The sequence below is a fragment of the Sminthopsis crassicaudata genome, chromosome 1 (genome assembly GCF_048593235.1).
Source record: "Sminthopsis crassicaudata isolate SCR6 chromosome 1, ASM4859323v1, whole genome shotgun sequence".
NCBI lineage: Eukaryota > Metazoa > Chordata > Mammalia > Dasyuromorphia > Dasyuridae > Sminthopsis > Sminthopsis crassicaudata.
The window spans coordinates 143,427,247-143,451,729 of NC_133617.1; the positions used below are offsets into that span (position 1 = coordinate 143,427,247).

General features: G+C 36.6%; 1 protein-coding gene across 1 annotated transcript in view; it reads left to right on the forward strand.

Moving 5' to 3' along the window:
- Positions 1 to 581: 581 nt before the first annotated feature.
- Positions 582 to 24,483, forward strand: part of NIPAL2 (NIPA like domain containing 2) — a 135,832-nt gene continuing 111,930 nt past the window's right edge. The window contains exon 1 of the mRNA XM_074268691.1: positions 582 to 924. Within this exon, the coding sequence (XP_074124792.1) occupies positions 787 to 924 (138 nt within the window). The 5' untranslated portion in view covers positions 582 to 786. The remainder of the gene's footprint in view (positions 925 to 24,483) is intronic.

Genomic DNA, 24,483 nt, shown 5'->3' on the forward strand with positions numbered 1-24,483 from the left:
TTGTTTTCCAGTGGCTTCTTTTTTTCTCCTCCAGAAGCCTTCTGGGCTGCTGGCTGGATGAGATACATAATGCAGCATTTGTAAATTTTGAAATAACTCGGCAATTATCATTATTAGGATCTCAGCAAGGAAGACCACAGCTCTTTTCCTCCTTTCCCTAGCCAAGTTCCTTCAGGCTGCCTACCAGACAGTCCTTCCTCTTCCTCCTCAATTGCAAAATCTTAGAATTAGAAGATCGAAAGGCCCTCTATTCTAAACTTTTCGTTTTAGAAACAAGGAAACTGACAACTAAAAAGGAGCTAGAGGGCCTGCATAAGACTATCCAGCTTATTAATAATAGGGCAGGGACCAAATATTCAGGGTTTCAGTCCAAAGCCTTATTTACCGAGATCCAGGTGGGAGCCCCCCAAGTTCCTTCCCCACTTCTTGATGGTAGTGTAGGGGACAAGGAGGTTGGGGTGCCGCCTCTTACCCTCAGAAATGACCTCCCTCTGTGAGAATATTGCAAGATATTAAGGTGTCTTTCCCGCCCCACCCCAAAGGTGCCAGTGCCAGACCAGGAAGTGTGCGCGCAGCCTCTACCCTGATCTCCCCAGGGGCAGCGCCGCCTCCTCCTCGCCGCACCCCCCCTCCCCTCCTGCGGCCAGCTGAGGGTGCAGGAGGGCTAGCTCTGGACACTGCAAGCAGGCGGGGTGAAGCGAGAGGAGAAAGCCTAGCAGTCGAAGGGGAAGGAGCGGCGGGGTTATTGCCTTTGCAGCGCTCCCTATCCCCCGACGCGGGCACCCAATGGAGTCCTTGCAGTCCAGGGGCTCCGGGGACATGGGTTTCTCCGAGACCCTAGACGAGTTGGAGTGGAACTTCACCTACGGGGCTCAGGGCGAGGGCAACGGCTCCCTCTCCGGCTTTTGGTACAATAGGAACCAGGTAAGGAGCTGAGGCCACGCGAATCCCCATCTGGGCAGTCCCCACCTGCGCCGCTCTCACCTGAGCAGCTCCCAGCTGGGCCATTCTCACTCGTGAAGCCCCCTCCTCCCGACTCCTCCTCTCTGACATCTGGACAATCGCTCTTCAACGTGAGCTGCTCTGGCCACTGTATTCTCCCAACGTCTTGTCCCTCACCTGCGTCCCACTAACCTGTGCAGTTCCTTCTTACTCCAGTCTCACCTGTGAAGCCCCAGCTACGATGTCACCTACCACACACAGAGATACACACACACACACACACACACACACACACACACACACACACACACACACACACACACACACACACACACACACACACACACCTGCGCTGCTCAATCTCCCTCATTTGTGAAACTTCCACCCTTGCTGCTCTCATCCAACTAGTTCCCTCTGCGCTCCACCCCATTTCACCCACCCCTGTACCCTTCTCACTTAGGGTGCGTGGGCCCTCAAGCGTGTTTCCCCCACCCTCAATCAGGAGCCTCCTGTGAACGACTCCCTCCCACCCACCCACTCATCCCTCAGCATCTCACACCTTTCTAAGTAGCTTGAGCTAGCTACCCCTTCGAGATGTAAACTGCATCACTCTGTCTCCTCCCAGGGGCTCCCTCCCCCAACCAACCAGCTTGCTCTGCTGAGACTGGTTGCCAAATTTCAAAGAAGTGGCAAGTGTGGCAAAGAGCTTCAGGACTTGTACCTTAGGGCTGGGGAGGACAGGAGATTGTTTATTGCAATGTCCTCATTTTATAGATGAGAAAATGGAGACTCAAATAAATAAAATGACCACCAAGATCACAGAAGTGACCCAGTTTCCACTGGGACCTAATCCTTTTGTCTTCAAATCCAGTTCTATTTCCATTACAATACATTCTGTTATGTAAATATGTATATACATATGCATATGTGATATTATATGTATGAAATTCAGAGAGAAAGATGACTTTTTTTCCTTCAGTCAGTCAGAAGCAGCTAGGTAGAGTTGTTGAGAGTGTGCTGGGCCTGGAGTAAGGAAGATCCAAGTTCAAATTCAGCCTCAGACAATTGCTAGCCATGGACTTACACAGGCAAATCACTTAACCAGTTTCCCTCAGTTTCTCCTACTTTAAAAAGGGTTAAATAATGAGATGAGGATCAAACTAGATATTTGTAAACCATTTTGGATGATGCCAAGCATATTATATTTGCTTGATAAATGCTTATAGACTGAGAATGAAAATTCTCTTCCCCAGTCAGTCAATAATTATTAATTATTATCATTAGTAGGTACTTATTTTTACCCTGTAGTAGGTACTTAATAAATGCTTATTGTCTAACTGAGGAAGGGAATAAGCATTCTCAGTCAAAGAGCATTTATTAAACTCCTATTATGTGCCAGATACTGTGCTAAGCACTGGAGATACAAAGAAAAGCAAAAGATAATCCCTGTCCACAAAGAGCTCATCTAGTGGGGAGAGGAAGGAGGCAACAAGTAGAGGAATATACACAAATAAGCTATGTATAGGATAAATAGGAAATAATTAATAGAGGGAAGGCACTTAAAGAAAAAGAAAAGTAATAATTTGGAAAAATGAGAAAAGTCTTTTTTCCTCTCATCTTATGGGAGATGTTTAACCAGTTATTTCTGAAAGTGGAAGTTCTTTATCCATCTTCCCTTTGGGCTTGACTTTCCTGCAAACCCAAGGGTAATTCCAAACTCAACCAAAATTTGACCCTACACAACCAATCAAGTTAATAGAACTGTTTTTGTGAATCATCTCCATTCCTACAATGTTAGTATTTGAAAGAGTTTTAGAAACAAATTAGTTCAAGTTTTTATGGATCAGAAATAAGAAAATGGAAGTTCAGAGAAATGAAACAAAGTTGCATGTGACCCGGGCCCAAGCTGGAGCCAATTTGAAAGAGGAGCTGATTGTAAAATTTTCAGCTTGTGCATTTTCACTTCCACACCAATTAGGGATTGATTTATTGTTTTGTTGATTGTTTTAAATTTAAAAAGTGTTGATAATGCTAAAGAAACTTAAAATTTTAATACATTTAATGCATTTTCTCTGAAGATACGATTGTTAAATATTTGCCAAAAAAAACCCTGCATGCAAGCAAAGAAAAAAAAAAAAAAAAGCCTGACTTTTTATAGGATCATATATCTAGAGGTAGAAGGAACCTTAGAAGCTGTCCAGTTTAACAGCCTCATTTTATAGATGAAAAAATTGAAGCCAAGAAAGTTAAGAACTAGGTTTCCATATCAGATTCTTGACTCCTAATCCTACCATTTCTTTCAAGTTGGCAGCAGTCACTGAGAGTAGCCCTATGTGAAACTACTTTTACTAAAGTAGCATTTTCCTAAGATATCTCCCAGCACATTGCTTCCTTCTTTTTGAGTGGAAACCTCCTCTCATATAGAGGTGATGCAGCTTTTAGGCTTTGTACCCATCTTTCCTTTGGAAAACATTGCCAGCTTTAACAACCCTAGTTTAAGCAGGAGCTAAGTATCTTATTGGAAGAAGGGCTTAGAGATTCCCATTTACTCTTGGACTCAGAATGGTGACAAACCTTATTTATATGGCTGTTCTTAACTCCACCAAAAAGAATCACAGAGAATAGTACCATGGTTTTGAAACTGAAAGTATCCTCTTTTGACAATTGAGGAAACTGAGATTTGGAGAGTTTAAGTTACCAAGCTAATAAGTATGTATTAAATACTTATGTGCCAGGCTCTGTCACCAATCCAACAAGTATTTATTAAGTGCTTATTATGTGCAAGACACTGACATCAAATCAACAAGCATTTATTACTATGTGTCAGACACTGTGTTGGTTATGTTACTTGCTCATATTAACACAATAAGTATCAGAGATTGTAGTGTGCTTTTTAGAGCATTTGAATGTGTTCAAATGCACTCGGTTTTCTTTACTGAGTCCATGATGTTTTTTTCTAGATGTCTTATCCCAGCCAAAGAGTAAGAATCACAAAAGATAATAATGCTTATTAATATAGCTAGAATTTATATAGTACTTTAAAGTTTGCAAAGAACTTTACAAATATCTCATTTTATTCTCATAACAGCCTTGGGAAATAGATATCATTAACCATCTCCATTTTACAGATGAGGAAACTGAGATTCAGAGAAGTTAAAAGTGACTTGTCCAAGGTACCTCAGCTGATTAGTGCATGAGTCAGATTTGAATTCAGGATTTCTTGACCACCAAATTCAGGACTATCTACTAGATGAGTTTCCCAGTATATTCTTTCACTGCTTTGGAGAGTTATAACAAAAGAATTTATAACTCGCTTTATTTTTTAGCTCAGAGTCCCCAACCAGAAAAAGTTCTGCTCTGGCAAAATACTTTCTTTTGCCTTAACTTTCTCTCTTACTTTTCTTTCCCCCTAAATTGCCTCCTCCCAACATTTCCAATATGTCCAGACTTGCAATTTCCTGTACAAAACAAAGTTAATACCTAAACAATTTTTAAAAAGAAGGGTAAAGAGACCTTCCATAACCTGAAGAAAAAGACTTCGAGCCTCTATAGCTAAGGGGAGAAAAGCAATACATTCGACCTTGAGGTCCCTTGTCTAGAATGACAAAAGCAACACAATATCAATCCTGATAATTCATGCCTGATGGGCCTACACAACCTTAGTCTTGAATACTTGGTCCTGGGTGCTTATGATGGCTCTTTTAGCTCTATGTAACTCCTGGCAGTCTTTCCTTCACCAGGTGAGTGCATTTTCTATTTGTATCATCAGAAGCTGGATTTGTCCTCAAGTCCAGCTCCTTCATGGACCCACTGGATCCTACCTGCTTCTGAAGCTCTCCCAGTGTTTTGGCCAGTGGAATTGTTCCCTTTTTAATTTTCCTACTTTGAGAAAGGGATTGGTCTGAGGTGGAATTCTTTCTCAGACAGTAATTCTTAGAATATTTTTTAGCAAGTAGCTAATAATTTTCCTTAAAGAATTGGTTTGCATTTTGCAAAAAAAGATCATGACTGACTGTGCTTTGGAATTTTTTTCCACAATTAGATTAATAATACTTCATTCTAGGTCCTCTTACATTCTGTGATTAGATCCTACATTTTCCCATGGTTTTTCTTAGGTAAGGTTCAAGACTCAGTGGGCTACTATAGAATCATAATTTTGAAAGGGCCATCAGAGGTGACCTAGAGCAATCTGTATCTGGAAAATACTTTTCTCACCATTATACCTGCTAAGTGGCCATGCAACCTTGGCTTGAAGAGGGATGTTCACTGAGGGAGAACTCATTAACTTGCAAAGCAACCCCATTCTCTTCTCATTACTACAAAAATTTAGAGTAAATAAACATTAAATTAAACACTTTTTAGCTTTACCCATGGCCTCCATATGTAGTATCTGGAACCAAAAGGAAAAAAAAAACCCTATACTCCCTCATTAAGTATTAACTGTTCAAATATATGAAGATATCAAAATAAGTTGTTGTTATTTTGTGCCAGACTCTTCATGACCACATGAATAGGTTTCCTAGCAGTTGCCAGAATTTCCTTCTCCAGTGGATTAAGGCAAATAGGTTAAGTGATTTGCCCAGGGTCACCCAGCTAGTAAGTGTCAAAGGACAGATTTGAATTCAGGTCTTCCTGACTCCAAACTCAGCATTCTATCCACTGAATCATAGGAACTGCTTCTTTTATGCAGTCTGAGATTGTATTAGTCTTTTTTGCTTCTCCTCTTGATTCACAATAAGCTCATAGTCCAATAAAAACCCTAGAACATCTTCTGCCTCTTTCATACTTTACCTTCAAGGATTTATTTTTAAGTCATTTCTATCCTTATTAAATTTTATGCCAACCAATTCAGCACAATGTTCTTGCCTATTGAGATATTTTTGGATCTTTCATCTGTCATCTACGAGGTAGCCTGATATACAGAAAGAAGAGACAGACAGACACAGAAAGACATAGAAAGAAAGAGACAAAGACAGGGAGACTGAGACAGAGACAGAGATAGAGACACACAGAGAAAGACAGAGACATTCAGATATGACAGAGAGGGTGAAGAAAAGAGAGGAAGAAGGAGAGAAGGAGGGAGGGAAGGAAGGAGGGAGGGAAAGAAATACAAACTGAATGACCTCAGGCAAGTCACTTAATCTCTTAAATGCCACATGTAATTCTCTGTGACTGTAAATTACAGAGAAGTTTCAGATCTTCATTAATATAGACAGTTTCTTCACCAGGAGTTCCCTATACCAATGAAATTACTATATAAGACCTAACCCCCTAAACCATTATCTGTTCTGTGGTCTGTCAAGTTTTTCAATAACCACAAACACTTAGATCATCTGACAGTTTGATAAGCATGGTATCTCTGCTTTTATCCAAATCACTGAAAAAATATTCAACTATCCAGGACCAGGCATATAAATTTCCATAGGAATCCATTGCTACCTGTATCTGTCCATCAGTCACTATTCTTTGGATCCAGCTTTTCATCTGCAGAGAATGAAGAATTAGAGATCACAGATCTTGGATTTAGAAGGTGATTTAGAGGTTATCTAATCTAACACTCCCATTCCCAATTTCTACGAGGAACTTGATAGAAACTCCAAAATAATTTAATAAACATTTTGATAATTAGTGGCTTCCATTGGATAGAATAGAAGCTCCTTGAGAGCAGAAACTTTTTTTTGGTTCACCTTCATATATATATATACCCAGCATCTAGAACAATTTCTTACACATAGTAAGTACATAATAAATGTTTGTTGGCTTGGCTTAGACTGGATAATGGCCTCAATGGGAGCCCACACAGAATTGTCAATATATAGTGCTAGACCTTAAATCAAGAAGATCTGAGTTCCAATGCAGCCTCAGGTAGCCTGGACAAGTCATTTAAACTTTGTCTTCCTCTGTTCTCTCACCTATACAACGGGAATGTAATATATCTGTCTCACAGGTTTGTTGGTTAAGAATAAAATGAGATGGTATTTATAAAGTGCTTAGGTCAGTGCCTACTGAGTAAGTGTTTTATAAAGGGTTACTTCCTTATTCTTTTATAAGAAAATATAGTTATTGTATCTAGGATGTACTGTAACACATTTAACATGTATGGGATTGCCTGTCATCTAGGGGAGGGGGTAGAGGGAGGAAGGGGAAAATTCGGAAAAGAAGTGAGTACAAGAGATAATGCTATAAAAAAAATTACCCATGCATATGTACTGTCAAAAAATTATAATTATAAAATTAATTAAAAAAAAAAGAAAATATAGTTTGGAACTAAGGAATTAAAAATACCTTTAGACTACACAATCCTGTATATTTTGTATATCAGAGGACAGAAGAAAATTAGGAATCAACTACCTAGCATTATCATCTGGTCAATGAGAAAACTGGGATCTGTCAAGGACAACTGATTTGCCTACGGTAACCCAGGTAATAAACAACAGAATTGGGACTTAAACCCAGATTTTCTGACCTTATATCAGATGGTATTTCTAAGCTACTGCCTGTAAGATTTCTTCCAGAAGAGAAAGCTCAACTGTAAAGCATTCTTGATGAAAATTGTTATCTACCTCCTAAAGAGAAAATTGATGACCTCTGAATGCAAATTAAAGTATAATTTTTGTATATAACTGATATTGTTTGCCTTTTCAGTGGGTGGGGGAGGGGCCGAAGGGAGAGAATTTGAAAATCAAAAATTTGAAGATAAATGTTAAAAATAAATATTTTTTTTTTTTAAAAAAGAAGAGATCAGGGTGCTTATTGGTGAGACAATGGAGTGAAAGGTCATAAGTCAGTCAATAAACAGTTATTAAGTGCCTAGTATATACATTAAACTCTAAGGATACAAAGAAATGTAAAAGATAGTCCCTGATCTCAATAAGCTCCATCAAAAATGATAACTCATATACCAAAAAAGCAAAAAACAAAAACAAAAAACCACCCTAAAATAAACTTATTTCCTAATTTTATGGCTTTCAGGTAGCTTTGAGAGGTGTTCTCTCAGGAACTTGGTCATTACTGACCAACAGATTATCTATCTGACAGTCAATAATGTTTGTAGGACTGTTCTAAGGCCAGAAGACTTTGAAATCATTGATGGACAAATTGTTAAAAAAAAAAAAAAAAAAAAGAAAGGTCAGAGAGCTTCAGAATCACTAATATGTCTTCCCTAAAATCCAAGGGAAGATTTATTACATTTTACAATTATTGACAGACAAGAGCACTCTTAGGTCAAAAGGGCTTCAGAGTCACTGCTGTCTCCCCTACATCCCTTCCTTCCTTCCTTTCTTCCTTCCTTCCTTCCTTTCTCATAAAGAAATTATATTATCAATACCACTCCCACATCCTTTGCCAGCATGTTATGATTATTGCTCTGAAAAAGCATTCTTTCCCAGACAACATTTCTTAGGATATTTTAGCAAACGAGTGATGGAATGTTGTGTTTAGTAACATCTCATCAGCAAAACAGACTTACTCTCTACCAGTGTGTTAACAAGAGGAGTATGTATGGTAGAATAAATGAATTAAAAAAGAATTGTCTATAGCATGTCATGCCCTGTGCTTGGTGTTGAGAATATAATACATAAAAGTAAAACCATGTCTGTCCTCAAGAAACTTGCATACTAACACAAGAAAACATAACACAAAAGAAAGGTGGCCAAGAAAGGAAGTTTTTGTGTGGATGATCACTGTAATGATGAATAGAGCCATAGAACAGTTAATTATTAGGACTTCTTCAGAAAAGGAGGGTGTACATGGATTGAGATAGGAAATGAGGGCAAAGGAGGTTATCTAGAATGAATGAATGAATGTGAAACTCATCTAGGGAAGGCTGAATAAAGTTGGTTAAGTGAGCTGATACTCATTTGCCAGTCAAGACAGCTCAGTCCCAGGGAAGAGTCTAAAAACTACCTAGATGAGTGGATCCCTATAGATCGATCTACTCTGTATTTATCTTTTATAGAGCTAGTTATTTACTTATGGGCTATTCACAATGTGAGCTCCTCAATGACAAAGGCTATGTTTTTGTCCTTTTTTTCTTGTATCCTCAGAGCTTAGCAAGATGCCTGGCAGACAATAATAAGCTTGTATTAATTACAAGTTTAATAAATGCTTGTTGATTCACAGCAGAAGGAGCAATTAGCCACATAGCATGACACAAAAAGTTTCCTATTTGAATTTCTAAAATATTCCTGAATTGGAGACAGCATATATCAATATTACTCAGCATTGCACAAATTTGAACCATCACATAAACATGTTTTCATTTTTCATTGATATCCCCAGTATTTGCAATTTGCAAATTGAAGAGAATGGAGTTTTTTTGTTTGTTTTTCAATTGTTGTAACTGATAAAAAGTTCACTTTTCCTACTTAGAGAATACTTAAATGTAGACTTCTATAGATGAGATTGACTCTAGAAAATATTGTGACTTAGTTGAAACTTTTTTGTTGTATCTTTCTCTTAAGTGGGCAGACTAGCAGCCCAGATAGATCTGGTGCTCCAGAGAGCTCACAGATAACTTCTCTTTCTCTGCCCCACTCAGGATTCCAACAGGTTTCTGAGTGGCCCACTAGGCTTAGAATGATGGGAGCCTTTCTCCTACTGTACCTCATCCCCATTAACCAATTCCTAGAGGGCACCAATTGTCTCTTCCTGGCTGGTTCTTCTCTGAACTTCTAGTCTACACACTGAAACAGTCTGTTTAGCAAGTCTAAGAATAATAAATCTTGTGGTCTTGGGATGCCTAATTCTGAAGGACCCAGATTCCATGGATGTGAACCTTTCATACAGTTAGGGTATCAGGAAGCCATGCCAATATGACCAGAAGCTATCAGGAAGCTATGAGAATAGTCCTTGGGCTAATAAAGTCCTAGAATCACCTTTCTGGGAAAAATCTGCCTATTGGGGGTTGTGGGTAGAGAAAGAAGAGGAAGAATATCAGTAGATAGTGATCATTTAACAGATTGTATTTGGTCTTGTCTTTTTATCTTGTAGCCCAATGTTTTGTATATATATGCAGTACATATTTAATAATTCTTGTTGAAATGGAGTATTGGATTATACTTAAAATCCACATGTGGCAAGGGTGAAAAAAAAAAGAATTTTCAAAGAGTTTGAATTTTTTAAAAGAAAAACAAAATGGTACAAAACTTATAGAAGTTATGAGGCATAGAAAAGGAAGCTTGAAAGCAATGTTCTACATAAGTAAAACAGAATCAGCTTATAAATTCAATGTACACATGAGATATTCTTAGTATTGTTAAAATATTTACTTTGTGTTGATTTTTGTCTGCTATGGCCATGTCTTCTGGGATATCAGAAATGAATAATTGCCCAAAGCAAAAAAAAATAATAAATGCAATAACATCTTCTGAGATAAGAACACGCAAATAAAGGAATGGAGAGAGGATGGAGTCTGGTTCTTTCTATTTTCTTTCATCATACTTCAGCAAAAGCCATTTTAAGAAACTATTTCTTTTTACATTGATTTTGCATTTTCTATGCCAGGTTTGGCATTTCCCCTTAACCATTTTTTTCCCAGAAAAAAATCCCAGAAGATTTCTGAATACATTCTTGGGCAACTAGGAAAATAAAATAAAAGATTATCTAAAAGCAACTGAATCCAAGCTTCTGTTGAACATTAGAATCCCACGATACTTATTACAGGAATAGAGCAGGCAGCCTCCAGTGAATTGGACAGATTCCAGCTTAGAATTTTTATTTCTGCCTACCTGTTAGTCTTCTTTGTAGTGTGGTATAGGCTTCTTTACCTTGCATTCTAACTAGTTTTTCTGTAGACCTGCTTATGTGCTGAATTCCAGTGCTGTATAATAGTGGTATTTTTATTCATCTAGTTTCCTTATGAAATGTCAACTCTTCATTCCAGTAACTGCTTCTTAAAATGCTATGGGCTCTCTTTGTAAGGAGTTTGTCTCCTGAATTAATGTAGCTTGTTGGGAGCTCTAGGTGAGGGGAAAAAGGCCCCAAACAAATCATCACAGAATTGTGGAATCTTTGAGCAGAATAGGAATCTCAAATACTATTTAGACCAGCTAATTCTTGGAAGCTGAATCAGATAAGTCAAGGAATTGTAGAAAACCAGTGGACTTTGGAGATTACCTAGTTTTGAATATGTTTTATGCACCTACTATATACCAAATACTGTGCTTTGCACTAGAAGTACTGTGGTTAGGTACTTGAAAAAAAATTCATTAGGAAATTAGGAGTCCTCAATGGTATTCTTGTCTCTGCATCAATTCTGTTTTAAAACTTTGTCGTTTTATTTTAGTGAAGCAAAATAAAAATTTGGTGAAATGCTTTATGCTTAGATAAAGTGCTGCAGAGACTGCCATGATGGTAATAAAATCGATTCTTATTCAGGGCACTAGAGCAGAATGAGCGAGAAGATGGAAGGCTGGTTTTAGAGTCAAAAAATCTTGTATTGAATGGATGAATGAAAGTGAAAAGAGAAAGGAGTACAACAAGTGAAAAACCATTTATTTTGCTCACTGTAATGATAAGTACTGTGCAACATGCTGGGGATATAACTAGAAAAAACAGCATAATCCTTGGTTTCAAGTTGCTTATACTCTAATTGAGGGAGAGAACACATAAAAGAAATTTCGGCTTCAGGGGAAATGCAAAGGCCCAGAGGAAATGTGGTGGTTAATATGACAATGGTAAGAGACTATATGGTAAGACCTAGAAGAAATTCGGAGGCAGTGTGTGGTAAGGCACATGATGAGATCTGATGGTTTTCCACCTCACTAAAAGAATGAAAGCAGTCCTGAAGCCTGAGAAAAGGGGCAAAGGCAAAAAGGAGAGTGTCTGTGGTGGTGGTGGCTCTGTCTGACTGTTCCCATGGATTTAGGCACAGCCTCTGGATAAGAGAGTGGAAGGGGAATAGGATAGACACACACACACACACACACACACACACACACACACACACACACACACACACACTAGTTGTGTGACCCTGGGAAAGATACTTAATCTTTCAGTGCCCTAGGTAACACTTTTAAAACTATATATAGCAAAGAAATAGCTGATCTGTATCAGTAGAGAGATTTTCCACAGTGGGAAAGAACTCCCTATGCTGATAAAATGGCAAGTGTAAAGAATTTTTTTTTTATTTTTCCAAAATTAATATGGAAGCTAAAGTAATCTAGCTAGTACTGAAAATGCTTTCTTTACAACAGAGCTGCATGTCAATAAAGTTGAATGTAAACATCCTTCTATAAAACAAATCTCATCTTCCCAGTGACTTCTATTACAAAATCATTGTTGTGTTTCATGGAGAAAAAGAAGCCTGTCAATATTTGAAATTTTTGATGAGAAAGGGGATCATGTTACTAGCTTGAGGCTTTCTGGTCATCATGATAACTTAACAATGCTATGACTGCTGAAAAATTTTGTTTACACTTCGTTTTTCCTCTCTTCCATTTCTTTCTCTGCAAAAGTTCCACTTTGATGCCTTATCAAGGTATAGATTATCTTCCATTTGCACAGTATACATCCTACTTGTACAACTAGTTATTTATATGTTATCTCTTCACCATAATGTGAGCTCCTTGAGGTCAGAGACTATGCAGAATAGTGTTTGGCATATGATGATTTATTTTGGCTAACTGGTAATAACTAAAGTAAACTAACTGGGACTGCTGATGTTTTCTCTAGAGTAGAGCTCAGTCTACTCCAGAGTAGAGGAGAGCTATAGTTTGGAAGTGACTTCTCGGATACAATATAAGCTTTCCTATTTGGCTTTTAAAGACCTCCAGCTTAGGCAACTAACCTTTTTAGCCTTAATAAATTATTCCACAAACCTGTCTTATTTCTGTTCTTCATACAGAGTACTTCTTTTCCATTTCTGTGTCTTTGAACTAGTGTCCTCTGTGTCTGGAACATAACCCCTTTCCTTACCTTCCTCTTATGGAGTCCCTTCAAGATACAGCTCAAATAACTTAAATGTATTTTCTAATCCTTCTTACTTTTAGAGTCTTCCCTTCCTAATTCCATTAATTTAATTATAATTTATTTGATTTCTTTCTGCCTGTATTTATATGTGTGTATGTATGTGCATATATATATATATATATATGTATAGTTTGTTTTACTTTTCTTCCTATCTGTATTCCCAGTGACTTATGTCTACTACAAATATATAGTAGGCATTTAAAAATATGCTTGATGATCTGCTGAAGAGATCCATAACCACTTAAAAAAGTAAGAGTTAGTAATCTAACATTCACAAAGAAAGAAATATGAAAAATATCTATTGTCCAAATTATAATGTATAATTAGTTGGAAGGTCAACTTAGTTTACATATAAATGTAATATATATATATATGTATGTATCATATACATATATAGTTTTATGTATATACAATATGACATACAATATCATATATATGACATATTATGACACACATATTGTTTTATGCATATGTATGCAAGAGATAGTACAAATGAATTATGGATTGGCCTAGAATTAAGTAGAATGAATTAGGTTTATTCATTCTGTTCGGCCCCAAATGGTTAAGCCAATGATAGTAGGTAAAATTACAAGAAGGCAACTTTAGGCTTGATGTCAGACAAAATCTTTTGTCTCAGAGGATGTTGAATTCTCTAGTGTTGGAGATCTTCAAGCAGAGAGTAGATAACCACTTGTCAGATCAGTTATAATGGGGAGGGATTATTTTGGTATGGAAGTTTTGGACTAGATGGCTACTGACATTCTTCTAAGATTCTATGGTATTTTGAGATGAATGGATTGGATTGTCTTCAGGAAATTGCAGAGATTTTTTTTCTCTCTTTTTTAATGATCCCAAACTTTTCCTGAAAACCTCAGCCCAATTTTGATACTAGTATCCTACTAGTGTTAATGTGACTGTACCACATGGAGCATAACAGTTTTTGGAAAATTTTAAATTAGAATCACACAGTGGACAAGAGAGAAGTTCATAGTAGACATGAGCTGATTGAAATATATAACAAGTTTAAAACCTCCAAGACCAGAAGGAAAGAATGCTATCTTTATGATAGGGAAGATAAGAGTTAAAAGGGAAACAGTTCAAGTGCTTCACTGTCATTTTTGTGATGTCAGGAAAAAATAAAAAGCATTTCATCTCATCAAGTAGACTACCTCCATAATGGCAAACTTTTGATAAGAATATGAATAAGAGCCTTTCAGAATAGGCAGGCAAGAATGATTTGTAATCTGCATCATTGGAGAGACTATATACAACATTGAGATCACAGATTATTTTAATCTTTGCTTGTGATAACAACTTAGTGTTGTTGATAAGAGGTACTTCTGAATCAATCTTTCAATCAACATTTACTGAATGCCTACCATGTTCCACTTAACTTATGGCAAGCACTTACTCTCCATTGTATTTTCAATGCAACTGGACAAGTGCATGTCAGATATATTACAGTGGGGATTCATTTTCTGTGTGGGTTGGAATAAAAAGTCTCGGACTAAGTCCTTCTTAGATTGCAATAACCACATAATAATTAACAGAAGGAAAACTAGGAAAGGCTATGATATTTCTCTTATAAAATAAACATTTTTAACAAAATGTAATGGAAAAATATTCGTGAGTAGAAGAGAAACTTAGCTGATTGCATCCTAGATATCAAAAGATAGCTTTTTAAAAGACTATATTTTTAAAAAATGAAAAAGGACAAAGTTAGTGGCTCAATTTCTTGTTAATCTATGTTCTAGGCAGTATATCAGACATGTGGTATTTTAGAAATAGGAGCTAAAAAGTCTTCCATCTCTGGGTTTCCAGCCTTATCTCACACAGTACTCCATATTGTCATGTCCTACTTGACACTACTCTGCTGGGCAGAGAACCCATTTGAACTCCAGAGATGGAGTTTGGAGGTTGGGGGTGTGGTACTACATCTGGTATCAGGACATAGAAGTTTTCCCACAGAACAAGGGGGTGGAGGAGACATGAGTCCAAATCATTGGAGCTTAACCAATGCCTCCAGAATGTGAGAGGAGCATGTCCCTTTGGCTCACAGAGTCTTTTTGTGAAGAAATACCCATGAGGGCTTAAACCAAGTTTCTATCCAAGTACAAGGTCAATAACATGAAGATACACAGAATAATATCACAAGTCCAGGGCTTGCTGAGGATGGTGGCCAAGGATGCTGGAAGATTTTTATGGTCTTGGATGTTGGCACCTCTCCCCCTTATAGAGGAGGAAATTGTTTGAAGATGTCAAGGAAAAAGCTATTTCTAACTCTGAGACAGATCCAGCTTGCCAAACCCCTCCATGCTCATTGTACCCCAGCTTGTTGGACAAGAACATAGCTTAACTCACATCTTCCCCAGAGATCCACAGGATATCATATGGGGGAACACAAAGCCACATGAAAAAAATCATCTACAAATAGACCTTCCAAACTGCCATCACCCTGGTGTGAAAAAGTTTCACTTGCCTTGATATCTTTGCCTCCTTCCAAGAGAACTATTTCTACAGCTACAATGGAGCAGATCAACCCAATAAACACCAGGCAAGATGTTCTCTATCTACTCCTTATCTGTTTCCTTCAGATTTTGACCCTTCTTTCTTATCCGTCTCACCAAACTACCCAACATAACCCTCCAAAAAAGAGAGCTAATTTTATACTTGTATTTCTACCAAGACTTGCAATCTTTGACCACCAGGATCCTGTGATCTTTTTCAGACATGCCCCAAAATGGCTCAGAAGACTGTTGTCAGGGACATGGCTATTTCTGGCCATGTGATTTTATGTTCCATCTTTTCAAGACTTCAGCATCACACAGTCTAGCATAGAACAAAAGACTTTCTAGGGACATACACAATATAGGAGAGCACAAATACATTGAGAAACATACCCAGGAACAACAGACCTCTGAAATCAACCTGTTTCACCATACAGAGATCTTACCATCTGGTCCTCCTTTCAAAAGAATCAGTGGCAGCTGGGCAGCTGTAGAATGAGCCAACCTCCCAAAGATCAGCCTAGACCATCTTAGCTTCTCCCTTCAAAGAGAGTAAATGTTGTTAAGAGATTCGGCTCTCAGCTGCTGTTAGCTTTCCCCATAGCTCAGCTGTCCTGAATTTCTTACAGTGATAAGTACTAAGCTTCACTCATCTTCCAGGTAGCTAGTTACTCTTTTGATGATCCATAGCTATTATTGCAAGTGTGGTAGATATGTGCCACTCTCCAGCCAAACTGGAAAATATATCAGCCCTTGTAAATGTCTGAGGAATTCCTGGACCCATGCCTTTGTCAGTCTGTTGTTTATCTCTGGATATCTTCTCATCCTCTTCTCTCCTCCCCCCTTCCACTGAACAAATTCTGTCTTTAAAAATTCCATCTACCTTTTGAGGTCCATATGAAAATGCTACCTGTTCCAAGAAGTGTTAAGTGATTTGCCCATCCTCTACAGTTAGACATTCTCATTTCTTCCTCTAGTCTTGTAGAGCTCTTAGTCCCTCTCTTACATTCTACACTAGAATTATTAAAACTTATTTTATATTTCTTATGTAGTGTTCTACTGTATAAAATTTTTCTCTTGGTGTTTCACTATGTCTTGGTAACCATGTTGGAAGTATTATTATAACCTTTGATAGGTATATCAAGACCAAAAGTCTTTAAGTAGGACTCAATGATGGACTTTATGTCTGCTAAGGATTACTCTCATGAAGTTCAGAAAGGCTCTTCACAAGATTGACCACAACATCTTTTGGTCACAGCCACTCTCAAAGATCATCTCCTAAATCATAAAAAAATTGTGATATGTCTAACGGAGGGACAAAACCATAGATGCTTGAAATTTTGAAGTGATGGGAGTGTGTGTGTGTGTATATAAAGTTTTATATTCTCCCTCCTAGATTGTAAGTTCCAGGAGCTTCACTCATAAAGTGAAGGTTGTGAAGGAACCTGAGAGATCAGATATGACTCTCTAACCCTGGAAGAGATCATTTAACTCTTCACTGGAGTGAGTTCTGGTATAAATCTGAGTTGACTTGGCTTAGGATAAGTAACTCAAATATGCTTCACCCCTCTATCACTAGGTTGGTGCAGTGATCCCTGTATTAACCACCAAACATCCTTGAATGCTAAAAGTGAATAGGGAAGCCTTTTGCAGATACACTTCAGCAACATACCTATACAACCATCATAAAATCATACTTTATAAAGAGTTCCTGAATAGTATGCAAATGATATAAAAGGAAGCTTTTTGCCTAGAAAGAAACACCAGGTTCTAGTCATGTTACCTTGTAGTTTACATTGATAAATGCATTTTTGAAGTCTTGTAATAATAGCAAATTTTGCTTTGATCTAAATATAGGCCATTCCCATAATGGGAATGTATAAGGGCATAAGTACATCATTGGTGAATTGTTAAAATCGTTTTGGAAAGCACTTTGGAATTATGCAAAAACAGTGATTATTATGTCTGTATCTCTTCACTAGAGACTCCAATATTAGGTTTGAACCCCAATGAGGTCATTAATAAGAAGAAAGGCCCCATTTGCACCAAAATATTTCTAACCCCATTTCTTGTGATGGCAAAGTATTAGATGCCCATCAATTGGGAAATGGCTGAACAAACTATGGCACAGTAATGTGAATGTTCTGTAAGAATTGATGAATCTGATGATTTTACCAAAACATAAAATATTGGGGAAAATTGTAGTAATACAAAAAAGAGCAATAAAAATTTAAAGTAAAAACAAAAATCCAAAATTCAACCAGAAAAAAAACATATTCAGACATATTAGAAATTTCTAAGTGTATTGAAATTTACTAGCAAGGGTGCTAGACCTGGAGTCAGAAAGACTTGAATTCAAATCTGGTTACAGACACTTACTATCTTTGTTACTTAACCTCTGCCTATTTCAATTTCTTCCTCTGTATAATGGGGATAAAAATAACACCCATTTCCTAGGTTTACTATGAGGATAAAATTATTTAATATTTGTAAAATGTTTTATAAATCTTAAAATTCATAAACTTTAAACCTGAATGTGTTATGTAATTGCTAGTTATTATTACTATCATTATCTGAATCAGTGAGATCATTGGTTTAGGGAATTTCTCTGCAGATGGGCAGTTACTTTACAATTGAAAAGTGCCCAGGGGACTGAGATATTAAATGCCTTGTCTAGGGTTACCCAGTCAGTGTGTGTCAAAGGGAGGAAGTAAACTCCCAGAGTCTCAGGCTAGCTCTCCACATACCATATCACCCAAACTCTTTTCCCCCTGGATATGAAAATTGTTTCTTCAGTATTTTAATTCTGTGGATGCTCTTCTGCCACACTTGAGGATTGTAAATGCAAATTCCTTTTATGTCTTAAATAGTGGAGTTGATGAGTTGCTCTGACTGGAAAGAAAAAAACTATTTAGCAGTCAAGTCTTATGTGCTGAACATCTCTGAAAGCTCCTTCTCTGGTCTGTGGACAACACACACATACAATCCATTTCTGTGCCATACTCAGAACCTTTTTTATTTGGAAGATGCCTGAATTTGCATTCTGCAAATCAAACTTTCAAGAACACACTAAGACAACACACAAAATTACCACAGTAAAAATTCTGGTTTACTTCAAAGATATTTTTTCCTAATGCAGGGATGCATAAAAAGGGGCACATTTATGATTGTTAACCAATAAGGAAATGAATTATATCCTTGCTTCTTCTTATTGTCTTCCCTTCAAAACTTGATTTTCCTCCTAGTTTCTCTACTTCTTTTGCTTGTACCACCATGCTCTCAGGCAGACTCAAGGCCTACAGACTATATTCTTCTCTCTCTCCCCACTCATCTCCAACCATTCAATTAGCAGGCATTTATTAAGCACTTACTAGGCACTAGGCACTGTGCTAAGAGCTCTTGGGGTACAGTTATAAAAGTGAAGCAGCCCTTGTCTTCAAGGAATCCACATATAAGCATATACATAAAACATGCACAGTGAATATAAATAGGGAGATAATTTGGAGAGGGAATAAACAAGCAGTTGGGAGGCAAGGAAAAACTTCATGTAGAAGGTGAATCAATCAGTTCCCAATTCCTGCAAATTCTGCCTCCTCTTAATTTATATCAACTTCTCCTTTTCAGCTCCTTCTTCAGTCATCTTGTTCAGATGCTCATCTTTTCTCACCAAGATTGTTGTTAACAGTCTCCTTGATTGTTTTCCTTGTCAGGAAATCCTTTTTCATGATTTCTTTGCTTCTGATCTCTACCATTTCTGGTTCATCCTTAATTATTGAGCAGACCATTTTCCTAAAGCACTATTTGGATTGTAATATTTTTTATTCAAAAAACTTTGTGACTTCTTTTTAACTTACTAAACAAAACTTAAAGTATTGATATTACTATTCAAAAGATGCCCCTCTTCTAGCTTCTTGTTATCTTTCGTGATGTCATCTCCATCCTCCCACTTCTGAAGGCTCCCAGACAGTACTTTGTACCTAATAGGTGCTCATTCCACTGGATTGGATTTAACCTGACTGTAACCTACCATTCCATTTCTCATGATAATGTTCCAGCCAAACTGGATTATTCTGTCTCCCATTATCTTTTCTTATCTTGACTCTGAGTCTTGGCCCATACATTTTTTAAATTCTAGAACAGAAATCTCTCTCCAATAAACTCTCCATCTTCATCTGTTTTAATTCATCCATTTGTTAGGCAATTCTTCTTTATTTTTGTCTCTAGTTATCATTTTCTTATTTATCCTAGTAGCAGTTTTGTCCTTTTTTGAGAGGCAACTTGGTGGCAGATGGATAGAACACTTGACCTGGAGTCAGAAAGATCTGAATTCTAATGTGGCCTCAGACAATTACTAGCTATGTGACTCTAGGCAAATCATTTTATCTGCCTCATTTTCTTCATTTATAAAATATGGGTAATAATAGTCCCCAAATGCTAGAGGCTATTATGAGATCAAATGAAATAACATTTATAAAGCATTTAATATAGCCAGATAGTAGATACTTCATAAAAACTTATTCCCTTCCCATTCTGCCCCCAGACTTATTTATCACAATGACTAGTTGATAGATGCTTGTTGACTGACTAGGTATTTGGGAGACAAGCACAAAATAGTCCCTGGCCTTGAAGAATTTATGGGCTTTCAGGGTAAACAACTTATAAATGAAACAGTACATTATTATCATTTATTATTATAAATAATTATTCTGAATTTTAGAGTAACATCTAGCCAATATTCAGACTAGCATGATTTTTAGGCAGCTAACTCATGCAGTAGATAGAGTGCTGTTTTTGGAGAAAGGAAGACCTGAATTCAAATTCTGCTTCAAACTCTTAATACCTGTGTGATGCTGGGCAAATAACTTAACCTCTCTCAGCTGTTTCCTCATTTGTAAAACAGAACTTGATAATAGCACATCTTTCACATGGTTTCTGTAATTGAGATAACTAATATAAAATACTTTGCAAATCTTAATGCATTATATAAATGCTATGAATATGCTAGTATTATTATTTAGTCAAGATTTTAATTATTTCAAACAAAAAAACCAACCTTATTTCTGGGGGAAAAAAAGCAGGAATTGGAGCTGTTGCAAAGGATTTACAATGGTACCAGTCAAAAGCAATTCATCACTTTGGAATCTGAATTTCAGATTTACCATTATCGTTATCAACTGCCCATTAGCAGAATCTGGCCAGGAAACACAGCAGGTCAAAGGACAGGTCTCTGTGGCTGTCAGATATAGCCCTTTTCTTTTTCCACCAAGTACTAGGCTGTGAAAGAGTAGATTAAATAAAAGAAAAGGCATCATGTGTCCTTGTAATTGCCCCTTGTTAAAGCTTATATCCTTTATTTATTCCACAGGCATATAATGTGCTTGAAATAAACTATTTAAAATTAAAGCTGATCTTTAAATATACATGAAGTGAATGGGTAGCTAGATCAGATTCTTTGGGTCTAGAACTTATGGGTCTCAATAAATTACACCATTTTATCCTTCTGTTCCATTGAATGTGAAGTCTGGTGAGCTGTAGACTAGATAAAAATTATGTATGCATTTATTCTTTCTTTCATCATTTTTTGAGCCCCTATTATGTTGAAAGTACTGTGGAAGACACAAAGATATATAGGACACTATTCCTGCTCTCAAGATTCTTAAAATAATAAATAAGATGAGGAATGGATAATAGCAAATGTAAATTATGGCATCTTCTAGGGAAACAGTTAAAGCTTTCTGTGGTTCTGTCTAGATTTAAACCTATTGTCATCATCCCTTAATGGAATTGAGTATTGCCTTCAAGTCAAAGAAATTGCAGCATCAAGTTAGATAGCTCCGGGGCAGCTTAGGTGAGTCAGTGGATAGAGTACCATTTCTAGAGGCAGGAGGCCCCAAATGCAAATTTAGCTTGAGATACTTGACACTTATTAGCTGTGTGACCCTGGGTAAGTCATGTCATCCTGTTTGCTTCAGTTTCCTCATCAGTTAAATGACAAACTAGTCCAGTATCTTTGTCAAGAAAATCCCAAATGGGGTCACAGAGTGTTGGAATCAATTGAGCAACAACTGAAAGAGATTTATCTCCAGAAAGAATCTATGAAACGTTTGTAATACAAAAGTAAAATTGAAGGGTTCTCCATGAGTGACATCCACATGAATTCAACCAACAACACAATGACAAAGAACCATTAAACAAGATTGAGCCTGGCAGATTCCTTTTTTTTCCCCCTGAGACAATGGGGGTTAAGTGATTTGCCCAGTCACACAGCAAGGAAATATAAAGTATCTGAGGCCATATTTGAACTCAGGTCCTCCTGACTTTAGGGATGGTGCTCTATCCACTGTGCCACCTAAGTGCCTGGAATCAGACAGATTTCTTTCTTTCTTTCTTTCTTTCTTTCTTTCTTTCTTTCTTTCTTTCTTTCTTTCTTTCTTTCTTTCTTTCTTTCTTTCTTTCTTTCTTTCTTTCTTTCTTTCTTTCTTTCTTTCTTTCTTTCTTTCTTTCTTTCTCTTTCTTTCTTTCTTTCTTTCTTTCTCTTTCTTTCTTTCTTTCTTTCTCTTTCTTTCTTTCTTTCTTTCTCTTTCTTTCTTTCTTTCTTTCTTTCTTTCTTTCTTTCTTTCTTTCTTTCTTTCTTTCTTTCTTTCTTTCTTTCTTTCTTTCTTTCTTTCTTTCTTTCTTTCTTTCTTTCTTTCTTTCTTTCTTTCTTTTTTTTTTTTTTGTTTTTGCTGAGGCAATTGGGATTAAGTGACTTGCCCAGGGTCACACAGCTAGGAAGTGTTAAGTGTCTGAGATCAGATTTGAACTCTGGTCCTCCTGACTTCAGGGCTGGTTCTCTATCTGCTGCACTATCTAGCTGCCCCTCAGATTTCTTTATAGAAATAGATGGATTTACAATAATAATGATTCAAATTCAAGTTTTTGTCATTTAAAGCACATAAAGGTTATCCTTAAGGAGCCTATATTTATTAATTAATATGGATTATGCCAGAAAATGGGGAAAAACATGTAACATAACACTATAGACTGCAAAAATTTTAAACCTATATATTTCTTCTAATATAACATATAACTAAACAAGATAGAGGAAATTATAAAAGATAAAATAGATAACTTTGGTTACTTGAAATTGAAAAGCTTCTATACTGGCAACATTAATGCATCTTCTTGTTTTTCGAAATTCATTTTCAAAAGGAACTAATGATATATCTTGACTTGCATGTGAATTAGATTTAAGTGAGATAGAGAGGCCCAAAGTACCAGTCATTCCTCTTTCCTTCAGAGTCATCAAAATCTAGTGACAAGACAAAAGGCAAGATAACTCTTCAGGATGAAATGGTGATCTTGGCCTTTCTAAATTAAGGCCTTGCCTAGGTCTCAGTTTGTCTGAGACAACACTCATTCAATGACTGAAGACTAGGTAAGAACTGAGATAAAAGATGGCCTAATTTAGCATCACAAAAATATCAATCTACTTAGGCTTTGATGCCTTAGAAGGAGTGTAAATAGCAATTGTAATTCATCTAGGATAAATAGGAAAGTAGTTGATGGGAGGAAAAAACAAGTCTGCATCAAATTTTTCTCTAATAAAAGTTTTGGTATCTGTTATATAACCAATTAATAAATTGTTTATTATTATTAATAAAAACATAACAATAAATACATATAGGACTAATAGCTATTCCCCAATAAATAAATGACCAAAGGATATAAACAAACTACTCTTAAAAGGGAAACCACAAAGTATTTACAGCCATAAGAAAAAATATTCTTAATAACTAGTAAGAGAATCAAAACAATCTTCATCTCATCTTCTGAAAATTGACAACAATGATCCCGAATTTCAGCACTCCAAACATATAGGTTGGAGGCCAATGTCACAGGATCCTAGAAAGACATAATCAAGTGACTAGAATTATACATCAGAAGCTTATTGTTCTTTATGAACATATCCCTGTACTACAAATACAAATATCCAAATATCCTTGAAAATTCAAAAAATAAACCAGGGTATTTTCTAAGATAAAACTGCTGCCTAGAATTGGTCAAATATAACACTGACCCATAAAAATTCAAGAACAATGTTTTTAATAGATGTCATTGTACGGATTACTCATGACATCCAAACCATGCAGAATGAAAAGCATTCAGAATACACTTAGCAGAGTCAATTAAAACCATGTGGGGAACAGGACAAGGTACATATTATCCTCATCATTTTATCTGCTTCTGGAATTGTCCCAAAGATAATTTCATTGAATTTCCAAAAGATGAATTTATATCTCAATGCTCTCATTTAATTATAAAAAGTAGAATTTCATCTACCTGTGCAGCAGTCTACCAGCATTAAATACCAAAGAAAAACAGTAGAGAAATTTGTCCTTAATCTTCTGTATAAACTCCTCCCAAAGAGGAGGAAAATGAGATTATAATGATAAAAAATGAGATGATTAGCATCAGAAGATTACCAACTACTGAATGCCTAGAAAGGCACAATTAAATGGCCAGAATTATATACCACAAGCTTGCTATCCTTCACAAACTAGCAGGAAACAAACTCCATATTACAAATACAATATCCAAAAATATCCTTGAGAATTCAGCAAATAAATTCTCTTGGAACCAGCACATCATCACAGACAAAACTGTAGCCTACTATTGCCTGGACATATCACGGATCCATAACTATTTAAGAATGATGTTTTTAGTAAGTGTCACCATTCCAAATGCTCATAATATCCAAGCTATGAGGGATAAGAAGTCAGAATATAGAGAACTAGAGGAAGAAATCAAAGCCATGTGGGAACAGAATGATATCATTCCTGTCATCACATCTGCTATTGCAGTTGTCCCTAGATGCTTTTCAGGGAGCCTTCAGAAGATGTCTACATCCCAAAACTTTTATCCAATTAAAAAAATCATTTTATTAATATGTACAATATTTTGACATGATACTATTAAGCATATGAAAAAATAGCAGGATAGTCAGGATAGTAACTTATCTCAGAACCATTCCTAATTGAAATTTATCAGATATGTGAGAGGAATGAAGAAAATTAGAGAA